Below are 13,254 nucleotides of genomic sequence, written 5' to 3'. Positions count from 1 at the left end.
AGGTGACCAGGCTCTTGCTTCTATTCCTGATTATATCCCATCATCACATGGGTGATGGGGACATGAGCTGAAGCTCTCTTCCCCCAGTGACTGAGGGCTGCCTCGCGTTAGCTCCTGGTGTCTCCACGCCTACTGTTACTCTGTTCACTCAGGATCAACGTCTTAGGGATGGATCCCCTCACCACCCCTTTCAACAACGAGTACTACAACGGACTCTGTGACCGAGTTTGGGATGGCAACAGCTTGACGTACTACCGCAGACCCTGGAACGTGGCTTCCCTGGCCTATGAAGTAAGTATCCTCAGAAGAAGACACATTGTTCAGCTTTAGCTGAAAAATTGTTTCCATAAGTTTCCTACTGAAAAATATGAAAAATTCAGTAGAATGAAAATTTAATGTGAACTGACTTAAAGAAGAGGAGATGTAGCTTGGGTCTCTTTAGAAAATATGCAATAGGGCTTCCCTGGTGGAGCAGTGGTTGAGAGTCCGCCTGCTGATGCAGGCGACACGGGTTCGTGCCCCGGTCTGGGAAGATCCCACATGCCGCGGAGCAGCTGGGCCCGTGAGCCATGGCCGCTGAGCCTGCGCGTCCGGAGCCTGTGCTCCGCAACGGGAGAGGCCGCAACAGTGAGAGGCCCGCGTACAGCAAAAAAAAAAAAAAAAAAAAAAAAAAAAATATATATATATATATATATATGCAATAGTCTACAATCAATCTTCAGTAACATGAGCGCAGTGATAGAGTTTTGGGAAATACTTAAACTCTGTAAAAAGAATCATCTAAGGTTCTGATGAAACTAAAAATTAAATGAGTGCTGATTTAAGGACTGTGTACACTGCTTCCATGCTGTTGAGGCTCAGTTTTCGCTAACCTACCAATGAAAAACCATCTTTGCATTTGTTTTCCTTCACTAGTCTCCCCTGTAAAACCTGCTTGACTAGTGTGAGTGGCTGTAGTCACTCACCTCAAACCCCTCCAGTTCTGGTGAAACTGTTTCTTAAAGTGATTTTTACTCTACAAAATGCTACCTCAAACCTACCACCTTTCTACAAGTCACCTAAATTCTCTAGAGCCATCCACAAACTCTACCTCCTCATTCAAAGGATTAATATTTATCACCTTTAGAGATATTTGGGGGGCTCTAAACAAGATATAATAAAAAATAATAGTTTATTCTGAACCAGTAGCTACAATAATCTGTTTCTCTAATTGGTCCCATTGGTGACCCACAAAATTCACTTTATTCAGTCATTCCAATGTCCTTCATTATCATTGACACTCCCACCAGTTTGAAAAACATATATACTTTTCAATAATTGTAGCTAATATTCCTTTTATCTCTAACAATGTTGTAAGTCAAGCCCTACCCGTTGCAGCCTGAAGTGATCATGCTCTCCCATGAATGCTAACGACTTAATGTCCCTACTTATTTGACTGGCATCTTTTTTCACATATGACCACATTGTCATATTTTTGGTGCCTATAAGTCCAGAATAAAATCAGTTTCTCACAAATCGCAGGGAACATTTTGGATTATTGATCTTTCCCATAATGCTAAGTTAACCTTCTTTAAGTATATGTCTCGAGGGGAAGATTATCATCTTTCTAAGAAGAATTATACATGTTCTACTTTCTTCAAAAGAGTATGCCAAAGATAAGAGAACCTCTGTCACTTCTGATGCAAGAAGGGTTATTGTTGTGTTGTTTTATTTTTTTAGTTCTCAGGTCTGTGCTGTACAGCCTTCCTGTCTTTGTCACTGTCACCAGCCTCCTAGCTTCTCTGTAGGGTTAGTAACGGGTGTGAACCAAGAAGTGAGGGCTGGGGGCTTGCCTGGGACTGGTCTTGAAGTTGCATTTGGAGAGTAAGCATGCTGTTTTCCCTTATCTACAAGCCTGGAAACAGATGTACTTCCGCATTCAGAGGGTTTGGATCTTACAAAGGTGATGTGGTGCTTACGCTGTATATCACTTACACCCCAGGCGGAGCTGGGAGCAGCATCTTACAATCAAACACATTAATATGTCTGTGGCAAAATTAACCCATGTTCGCACAAAGTGGAAGAAATGAAGACGATAACTTTTTATCAGTTCAGATCAGATGAAGGCCTTCAAATGAGCTTTGGCATCAAGCTTAGAAAAAAACCGACAGGGATTGTGGACCTGAGTATTAATTTGGTGCCACCTGAGAAAGAGCGCTGATGGAGTTGGCTGGGGGCTTGTTAAAGTCCCCAGATCACACCCTTGGTGCTAGTAATACTGATGCTCCCCTTATTCTAATCTGTTATGGTCTTGGAAAATGAAGAGCTGAACATAAAAGAACGTGCGTGAGCTTCTCGAGTGGACATCTCGATTTTGACTTCTTAGAGAGGGCTACGTTCTGCACGTTCTAATATTCAATGACATACTTGACCTACTTTTTCGTGTATGTTATTATTATAGTGCCGGAAGGCAAAGAATGCATATTTTTCTTCCTTCTAGCTATTACCAATACTCAATATATGTATAGGGTAGGTGCTCAACATTTTACTGGATGAATTAATTTTTTAAATCTTGTTTTAGTTACTTATTGGCAATAACTTACTGTCTTTCAGTTTTTGAAAGAATTCTACGGACCTATCATTCCATGGGGAATATCCCTTGATAATGACACCTTACTCTGATACATTCACACTCCCTCAGTGCCTCTTGTTTCAAATGCGGCTCTGGCTCTAGAACACACTGCATAGGTTAGAATCCCAACTCTGCCCCAAACAGGAGTGAGATCTGGGCAAATTATTTATCCTCATCATGCCTCAGTTTCCTCATCTGTAAAACAGAAATATTAGTGCCTACCTTGTAAAGATAAATGAGTCTATGTATGTGAAACATTCAGAAAGTTATTGGCACTAGCGAACACTCAATAAATATTTGCTATTCTTCACAGGGAACCCTCCTTAATGCTCTGTGGTGACCTAAATGGGAAGGAAATCCAAAAAAGGGGGGATATATTTATACATATAGCTGATTCACTTTGCTGCACAGCAGAAACCAGCACAACATTGTAAAGCAACTGTATGCCAATAAAAAAATATATTTTCTATTCTTTTTTAGAATATAAGAACACTTAGCTATGGTAAAAGACTTAGCTATGGTTAAATGCATAATTAGTGGTTACATTCTAGGTGAAAGTTTACTGGCTGCTTTGTAAGTAATGATCAAGAACAACTGAAGCTTGCAATTAGGGGGGAAAAAAGTGATGATTACATCTAGGAATTAGTTCCTTTTCACTTGTTTTTCTTTAGTCTTCTCTGCTTTTGTTGTTGAAAGTAACAACTTGTAAATCAGGTTTCAGGTTTTCATTATAATTCTCTTTAAATCTGGATCTCCATGAGAATGTAAGATTTTGTAGGTCAACAAATGTTTGTAAAATGCACCTGGATTATAATCATCCTTTCCACCCCAAATCCTCACAAAATGCTGAATAACTTCTTTTTTTTTTTGTAAAAGGGCTTCAAATGCTTGGCTTGTTTATTTATTTATTTATTTTTGGCTGTGTTGGGTCTTCATTTCTGTGCAAGGGCTTTCTCTAGTTGTGGCAAGCGGGGGCCCCTCTTCATCGCGGTGCGCGGGCCTCTCATTATCGCGGCCTCTCGTTGCAGAGCACAGGCTCCAGACGCACAGGCTCAGTAGTTGTGGCTCATGGGCCTAGTTGCTCCGCAGCACGTGGGATCTTCCCAGACCAGGCCTCAAACCTGTGTCCCCTGCATTGGCAGGCGGACTCTCAACCACTGCGCCACCAGGGAAGCCCCCTGAATAACTTCTATATCATGTGAATTGCCAATAATGTCTTGCTATCCCTTAACTTCCTATATCTGTCCCACTTGAGTCACTCACATCTCCAGCCACATCCTTAACCTTGTGTTCACCAGAACTACGCTGCCTCTGAAATCTGTTGCTTAAATTTGGTGACGTCTCCCTGCAGCCTGCAGGATAATAATCAGTCCCCTTGACACGGGGACAAAGGTCATTCCTGATCTGGGTTTTGATTGCCACGTTACTCTCAGCTGTCTTCTCTGAATCCTCCATTACATGCCTTTTCTGCAAATTAATGCAATAGCCTTTGCTTTCCTTTCTGTTCTGGTCTTTGTTTTGCTGTATCATATATACCCTTAGTTGAATTTCTAGTCATTTTATTTACCATATAATCCTGAGAAACTAACATTGTAAAGTAGGCTAAACAAATGATTGTTGAATTAATAAATAAATGCATTCAGTATATTAACACTCTTCTTTCAAAAAGCAAATGCTTTTTTTTTTTTTAAGGAAGGGAAGAACCCATATTCAAGAAAACATATAATTGGAATCGTCACTAAAGTTGACAGCAACTGAAAACAGAGGCTTACTAAACATTTCAACTACTCTTTCTACTATTAGCTGGAGCCCATTTAGAAAACCTGGGGGTGTACAGATAAAATTTATTATATACACAGTGATTTATTTATTACATATTGCTGCTCCCAAGGAATAAATAATACTGTGCCTATAGAAACTGCTATCTTGAAAGGAACTACAGCCTGCAATGAACTTATATGAGGTCAAATTTGGAGTCATAGGCAGGGGTCAATTATGAAGGTGCTCATACGCCATACTAAGTAACTTGGGCATAATCCTGAGCATGGTAATGGAGCCACTGAGGAGAGCAATGTGGTCATAGTTTCATTTTAAATCTTTGTGTTTTGTGGAGATGAATTTTAAGGAGACAGTACCAGAGATAATAACAGAAGGAAGCTATTTTATGGTCCAAGAAGGAGATGATGAAAAACTGAACTGTGTCTATAATAGTAGAGGCTGAGAGGAAGAGATGAGATCCAGCTCAGTTTTGAGAACTAAGAGTTCAGTACAGAATTGGAGATAGTGGAGCATATGGTCAAGTGCCCAGTTCTGAATGAAATTCCCTGGATTTGAATTCTGATAAGTTCCTTCACTGACCATCCATATGACTTCCAGGCAACTTATTTATCTTTCCTGAACCTCAGTTTCTTATCATAAAGTTGTATAATAACAGGATATACTTTGTAGGAATTTGGAAAGGTTAAATGTGTTAATAAGTGCAAAGTGCTTAGAAGAGTGTCTAACACAAAATAAACCCACAATAGATGAAAAGTATGGAGACCCCCAGTGGATGATAGGCCATCAAAGAAGACCTGAGAAGTGTGTGTGTGTGTGGTGTGTGGTGTGTGGTGTGTGGTGTGTGGTGTGTGTGTGTGGTGTGTGTGTGTGTGTGTGTGCGTGTATGTTGGAAGGGGGAGTAGGGGATCTACCAAAAGAAGAGTTAAATCCAAGAAAAAGATAATGATTGACATCTGGATGGAGTTATCTTGCTAAGAGTAGATTATATGAATGTGAGGATGGAGCCTGAATTGGAGGCAGAGATTTAAGTGCCATCAGCATAGAGAGGATCACTGAAGTCTTGACAGTGCTTGAGATCATCCAGGAGGTGTACAATGAGAGAAAAGAACATAGAGAATGGAGTCCTAAAACGCACCAATATTGAAGATCTAGGCAGAGAAGATGATCTCTTGAAGATAATTGTATTCATTATCTGTTGCTAAATTTCAAAATAGCCCCAAATTTAACGGCTAAAAGTTTAGGAATGTGGGTGTGGCTTGGCTAGGTACTTTAGCTGAGGATGACTCATAAGGTTGCAAGCAATCTGCTCTTTCCTGGTTCCTTCTCTCAATCAGTGAGAGATGGCTTTAATAATAATAGTAAATAGTATTTGGTTTTATCCTTTATTTGTACATACAAAATCTTAGTGGCGTCTTTAACAGTTTTCTCTTTACCTTTTATTCCCGCTTGCTCTCCAAGCCTCCTCAATTTGAACTTTGGAATGTGTGTTGAGGTGTTCTATCTCCTCCACTCCCAGTGCCAGAGTAATGTTTATTTCTTTTCAAGAAGCATTAGCTGATAAACCTTTAAACAGGATAGATTTCACTAACTCCTATAATATGCCTGGCCTCCTGGAAGATGTAAGCACCCTTGCCCCTCTCTCTGATTTCTGCTTCTCCAACATCTGTTTATTTGGTTCTCGTAAAGAAACTTGTTTCCATCCGTGTGTCTTCCTACTTTCTATAATCTTGCTTCTTGACCTCTCTTCAAAGACTTTTGCTCTTCTCTTCAAAACGATTCTACATATTTGTCCACCTCTGAATGCCTATCATTCAGCTCAGACTTCTTTTTGATGGATGAATTTTTGGCTTTTCAATCCAGCTCTTGTCTTTAGGTTTTCTGGGGTGACCCCACCCTCACTGTTTCAGACTCTACTCACTACTACCATCCTAGCATTAGTGAAAGAGGACCATTCAACAACGTTCTAATTGACACCCTGACCAACATTCCCTTATACCTGCAAGCAATCCTTCACACTGCTAAGTTGATCCCTGCCCAGTGCCAGTTCCTTTCTAACCAGTTCAGGTATAAGTGCAAGAGCCTACAAATTACGCCACTCCTATCCTGCAACAAATTAGAAGCCAGTGAGCTAAGAACACCTTAGCCTTCTAGAAGAGTGAGGGAAACGTGGTTTCCTGGTGCCATTTTGCTCAGCCTTGGCACTTGTCATCATGGAAGACTGAGTGGGATTGTCTTCATTTGCTTCTACTAGTCTTAGATTTCAAGGCAATAGAAATCTTATTCATTTTTCTTTCTTTTTTTTTAATTGAAGTATAGTTGATTTACAATGTTGTGTTAGTTTCTGGTGTACAGCATACTGAATCACCTTTATATATATATATATATATATATATATATATATATATTTTTTTTTTTTTTTTTTTTTTCCAAGGCCATGTTCAGGGCAACATTTTCCATGAATCCTTTCTTCATTTTACCACTTAGAACTTGTCAAGCCCTCTTTGGCAGTATAGCATAAGAATGAACAGCTCTACCCTGGAATCAAACTTCCTGGGTTTCATTGCTGGCTGGGCCACTTCCTAGCTGTATGATTGTATGATCTTGGACAAATTTTTTAACCTATGTTTTCTTATCTGTAAAATGGGGATAATTATAGAAATTACCTTAAAGGTAGGAAGATAAATATTTATTCTACATAAAACACTTTGAACAGCTGCTGCCACAGAGTAAGCACTCAATACATATGAGTTACTATTGTTAGCTGTATTGGATCTGCATAGTAAATTTAATACGTCTTTATTATAATCTGCTTTTTGTCAGGCACTTTACTAAGTGGTGAGGCTATGGAGGCATGTGGGTAAGATGGATGTGGTCCGTGACTTCTTGGAGTTTACCATCTGAAGGTCTATTAAATAAGCCATTATAGGGCTTCCCTGGTGGCGCAGTGGTTGAGAGTCCGCCTGCTGATGCAGGGGACACGGGTTCGTGCCCCGGTCCGGGAAGATCCCACATGCCGCGGAGCGGCTGGGCCCGTGAGCCATGGAGGCTGAGCCTGCGCGTCCAGAGCCTGTGCTCCGCAACGGGAGAGGCCACAGCGGTGAGAGGCCCGCGTACTGCAAAAAAAAAAAAAAGACATTATAAAAGGGAAGCATTTTTCATTTTGTTTTATTTTAAAAGAAGAGCCATGAGAGCTTATAGGAAACAGATTTGTTAGTCTGTGGGATCAGTAAAGGTCTCCCTAAAGAAGTGATGGTTAAGCTGAGACTTGAAATAGAAGTAGGGATTCACCAGGCCAGGGGTATATAGTATGTGTGTGTGAGTGTGTATAATGTCTGTGTTATGAGAGGATGGGGGAGGCTGGAGGATTAAGGAACATTCCAGAAAGTAAACGCAGCATAAGAGAGCCCTGTGGTGGGACGAAGCATAGGCTATGGAAATAGAAAGGAGGCCAGAGGGCTGGAGTACAGTCAGGGAGAGATTAACTTGGAATAAGTCTAGTTTAGACTTTATCTTAAAGGCAGTGGGAAGGTGGAAAGATTTTAAACAGGGAAGTGACATGGTTAGGCTACTCTTCCCTTTGCATTGAGCATTTTTCCCAGCGTGCCTTTCTTTAACGAAAATTATATACGTTTTAGTCTTTCCCATTAGATGGTGACTTTAGGTTTCTTGTCTTAGTCTGTTTGGGTTGCTATAACGAAATACCAGAGACCAGGTAGCTTAGAGACAACTGAAATTTATTGCTCACAGTTCTGGAGGCTGGGCGTCTCAGATCAGAGCACTAGCAGGGTCGGGTGAGGGCCCTCTTCTGGGTTACAGACTTCTCGTTGTATCCTCACATGGTTGGCAGGGACTAGGGAGCTCTGTGGGGTCACTTTTATAAAAGCACGAATCTCTTCAAGAAGGCTCCTCCCAAAGGTCCCATCTCCTAATACCATCCCACTGGGCGTTAGGATTTTAACATATGGATTTAAGGGGAGACATAAACATTCAGACCACAGCATTCCTCGTGCAGAACAGTCACCCAGTGCATGCTACTGAGTTCAGTCTGTGCCACTGACTGAAGAGATGAGTGTCTCTTTCCGGACAAGAGTTGCAGCCTGTTACAGAGGACCTCTGGAAAGAGAGTTTGTTGAGATTTACAGCCCTCCCGTTGATGCCTGACAATAACCAAGTTGGCAAAAAAAGTTTTTATTTGTTTCTTTCTTTGTTTTATTGAAGTATAGCTGATTTACAATGTTGTGTTAGTTTCTGGCATACAGGAAGGTGATTCAGTTTTATTCTTTTTCAATTCTTTTCCATTATAGGTTATTACAAGATATTAAATATAGTTCCCTGTGCTATACAGTAATACCTCGTTGATTATCTATTTTACGTATAGTAGTGTGTATCTGTTAATCCCAAGTTCCTCATTTATCCCTCCCCCCTCCTTTCCTCTTTGGTAACTATAAGTTTGTTTTCTATGTCTGTGAGTCTGTTTCTGTTTTGTAAATAAGTTCATTTGTTTTAATTGAAAGTTTTAATTTTTAACTAGATTACTTAGTTTTTCTATGCAAACATGAATGTGGTAAATAAATAAATAAAGTCCAAACCACATAAAAGATGATGCAAGAAAAAGCAAGCCTGCTGTCACTCCAGATATCCATTCACTCACAGTTCCCCTTACCCAGGGCTATCACTCCATGATTTGTCTATTTTTCCGGTAATTTTCTATGCACATAAAGGCTTTTTTTTTTCTTTTTTTTTAAAATAGGCAGTAGAGTGTAAACGTTAAGAGGCAGTTCAGGGCTCAAGTCCTGGCCTTTCTACTTATATTAATTAACATGTACAAAATGCTCAAAACAGTGCCTGGTCCACAAGGCTTCAGGAAGGCTTAGCTTTATCATTTCTTTCCTTCTTTTTCTACACAGATGGGAGTATATGGTGCATCTGATCTGTTATGCAACTTGCTTTTTAATTATTAATATATTAACTCTTGAAAGCTTGCTATGTTCTAAGTCCTTCATATGCTTTTTTTCATTGACTCCTTATAACAACCTTTGGTCCAGGCATGGTGAGTATCCCGATTTTACACACTAGAAATCAGACTGGGCACAGAGAGGTTATCGTGTAATGTTCTCAAAGTCATCAGCTCTGTATTTGAACCCTCTCAGTCTCACTTTCTTGCCGTGGCTCAACTTCTTTGTTCTACTCCCTTTCAAATAAGTTGCCTGATTTTTGTCTTCTCCTGTTTATTTTGGGTTTTTTTTTGTATGTTGTTTTCAAAAACACTTTGCTATTCTCTTTTAGACCAAAGCCGACAAAAATTTCAGAACTGAATATTATGATGAACAGATGCAAGTATTCAGAAGTATCATCCAAGAGAAGAAATCAAGTTTTAATGCAGATTTATCTCTAAAATACACACCTCGTGAAGCAATTGGACAGCTTGAATGTACAGATTCAAAACCTTCTTGCAAAAAAGACTTTCCACGTCTTTCAAATGCCCAGGGTACCTTTCGATTTACATATTCCAAAAATGAATCTTACAAACGGTTGTTGTTATATTCTTCGAAGAAGGTAAGACCAAACATTTAATATAGAGAATATAATGGAATATTTTTCAAACTAACCAAATGTCCTCTTTTAAGTTTAATCGTTTAGAGCAGATAGAGCGCATAAGAGAAAGAAAAATAGTACTCAACAAATCCTCAAATGTGTAGGTAGTTTGAAGGCCCAGAAGAAGAATGCTAACTGGAGAAAAATCTCTTCAGTATAGCAGTAATAAGTGGGTGAGATGTTTGTGGCTGACAACAGAACAAGCATATTAAGAGTTCAGAGCATACTTTTTAGGACTTCCCTGGTGGTCCAGTGGTTAAGACTTCGTGCTTCCACTGCAGAGGGCACGGGTTTGATCCCTGGCCAGGGAACTAAGATCCCACATGCCGCGTGGCACAGCCAAAAAAAAAAAAGGGAATTCAGAGCATGCTTTTTGACTGAGATTGTGGTGATAGACTGTTTAATTTATATTCTCTTCAGAAGTACAATGAAAAATCATACTAAGGAATTTTGGTAATTCACTGTAATGTCTTAGAATGATGGCTATTTACTTACTGTAAAGTGTATTTCTAGAGTAACGATGCCATGAAATTGTACACATTGCATATGAAATTGGTCTGCTTACTTTGTAATCATACCTTTAATTTGAGACTTTGAAAATGTGTTTGTTTTTTAATATTTAAGCCAGATTTAGAAGTTTGTTTCATTGCCTTTGGAATAAATATAGAATATACTTTCTGTAGTCAGTATGATGCTGGTAAAATGCTCACTCTTTCTTCTCTAATAACACAGTCACCTATTTAGATACCCTTCTTCCACTTAAAAAATAATACTCATTCACTCTTAGTACTTATACTATGCCTAATTGTATAATGGGTTGATCAATACATTGCCTCTATATCCACATGCACACTCACCCAAAGGGGGCAGTTGGAAAATCTTTTAAGTCATTCAACAAATATTTAATTGTGGACTTACTCTGTGGCCAGGCACTGTTCCACGTGCTTAAAATACATTTGTGAACCAAACTCATAAAGAGTCTTCTCATGGAGCTGAAAGTTTAGCAGGGGGAGATAGACAGAAACAAACATAACAGTAAAAAAGGAAGCTATATAGTATTTAGAAAATGATAGATGCTATAGAATACAATGAAATGTAGAGTAGCATAATGGCAATCAGACTCCTGGGCAGATGGCAGTATTAAAAAAGCAGCTTAGGGTAGGCTTCACTGAGGAGATGAGCTCTGAATAAAGATTTGAAGGAGAGGAAATAGTCAAATAGTTATATTTGGGATGATATATCTGGCAGAAGGATCTATTAAAGATAAGTCCCTAGGATGGGAACATACCCGCCCATTGGGCCAAAGTGAACAGAAGGAGAAAAGGTTAGAGAGGTTACCTTGAATCAGATCATAAAGGGCCTCACAGCCTGTTCTAAGAGTTTGGTTTTTTCAGTGAGTGACATGAGGGACCATTGGAATGTTTTGAATAGAAGGTTGACATATTCTAATATATCTTCAGTGATTACTCTGGGTACTGTTGAGAAGAGATTATGAAAGTTACGAGCAAAAGGAAGAAGGTTTGTTAAAACTGTTGCAAGAATCCAGGTGAGAGATGATGACAGTTCAGAAAGGACAGTTGTAGAGTCAAACATGATTCTACAAACGCCAAAGTTTTTGGCCTGAGCAACCGGAAAGATGGAGTTGCTATCAACTGAGATGGAGAAAATTTCAGGTAGAGAAGGTTTGGAGAAAAAGACCAGTAGTTAAGTTTTAGTTAGATTAAGTTTGAGATGTCTATTAGACATTCCACTGGAGATATCAAATAGGAAGTTGATGTTATGAGTCTGGAATTTGAGAAAGAGGTCTGGGATTAAGCTCTAAGTTTCAGAGTTGTTAATATATAGAAGGTGCTTAAAGTCATAGGCTTTGGTGAGACCACTAATGAAGTTAGTGTGGATAGAAAAGAGAAGATCAAAGACTAAACTCAGGGAACTTCAATAGAAAGAGGTCTGAAGAAAGAGGAGTGAAGGAAAGCAAGATGTGGCCAGTGTAATGCTGTAGAACCTTGCTACTCAAAGTGCGGTCCATGGACCAGCAGCAACAACATCACTGGGAAGTTAGGATCTCAGACCCTACCCCAGACCTACTGAATTAGAATTGTTTTTAACAAGATTCTCTAGGTGATTTGTTCACACTGTACATTTTGAGAAGAACTACCCTAGATAACAAAAAGTAAATAAATTCTATCGAAGAGAAAAGAGTGATGAACTGTGTCAAATGTGCTAATATGTGAAAGATGAGGACTAAGAAGCACTGGCTTTAGCATTGTGAAGGTCACTGGTGACCTTCAGAAGAGGTTTTGAACAAAAGAGAAGTTTTGTTGGAGTAGTGAGGGCAGCAGCATGACTGGGTTAGATTTAAGAGAAACTGGGAAGAGAGGAATTGGAAAGAGCTAGTACAGAAAACTCTTTAAAGGAATTTTGCTTCTAATGAGGGTGAAGAAATGAGTGGCAAATGGCTGAACAAGTAAGGCCAAGAGATTATTTTTATTCCTTTAAGATGGAAGAAACAAGAGTATATCTGGCTGGGAATAATCTAAGATCTACCTCTAAAATAAGTTGAGTCAAAGAACACAATGTCTTTCTGACAAGATACACCTAATTTTAGCAAAAACGAGAGGGATTCCAAATATGTTTTGTGCATCTTTGAGGTTGCATTAAGAATTATTATGCAAGTCATCAGGTGGAGAACATATATATATGGAGTAAGTTTCTTTAAGATTTTTGTTAGATACTGAATCACCCAAAATCACCTAAAGTTAAGTCACGCAGTGTGAACAATTGTGCTTCTAAAACATAAAAAGTTTGGTGTGATGTTTGTATACACCAAGATGTACCTTTAAAAAAATAATAAAACGTATTAAACTCCTATGCAATCAACACGTGCTAACCACAACTACAGCAGGAGAACTTCAAAAGAACCTTCCACAAAATCATGGATGTCAGTTGTAGTTTAGTTTTGGCCAGGACAGTCTATAGCATTAAATTACATAGTTCTTTGTGACCGCCCCAGTTTTCCTTTGGAAATTTAAGCCATCATCCCTGGGAACATTAACTGCTGAGGTGTTTAGATTGGCTTGAAAGCCACAGCTTAAAATATTATCTGTCCCTCCTGTTATCAAAAACTGAGAGGACTTAGTAGAAGGCACAGAGAGACCTGAGACCTAGGTTTTTGGGACAAATCTCTGCCACAGACTCTGTGTGATTTGGGGCAAATAATTTGATACCTTTGTATCAGAGTTTCCTCATGTGTAAAATAAAATTGGGCT

The 13,254-nt window shown here is 39.3% G+C and overlaps 1 protein-coding gene across 1 annotated transcript in view; it reads left to right on the top strand.

Annotated features, from left to right (window-relative positions):
• Positions 1-13,254, top strand: part of C9 (complement C9) — a 49,496-nt gene that overhangs the window by 21,245 nt on the left and 14,997 nt on the right. Inside the window, exons 5-6 of the mRNA XM_019929241.3 lie at positions 153-291; positions 9,677-9,946. Coding sequence (XP_019784800.2) covers positions 153-291; positions 9,677-9,946 — 409 coding nt within the window. The remainder of the gene's footprint in view (positions 1-152; positions 292-9,676; positions 9,947-13,254) is intronic.

The sequence above is a fragment of the Tursiops truncatus genome, chromosome 3, assembly GCF_011762595.2.
Source record: "Tursiops truncatus isolate mTurTru1 chromosome 3, mTurTru1.mat.Y, whole genome shotgun sequence".
In the NCBI taxonomy this organism is placed as follows: Eukaryota; Metazoa; Chordata; class Mammalia; order Artiodactyla; family Delphinidae; genus Tursiops; species Tursiops truncatus.
Note: the sequence above shows the minus strand (reverse complement) of the source record. Positions and strands in the feature narration are given on the sequence as shown.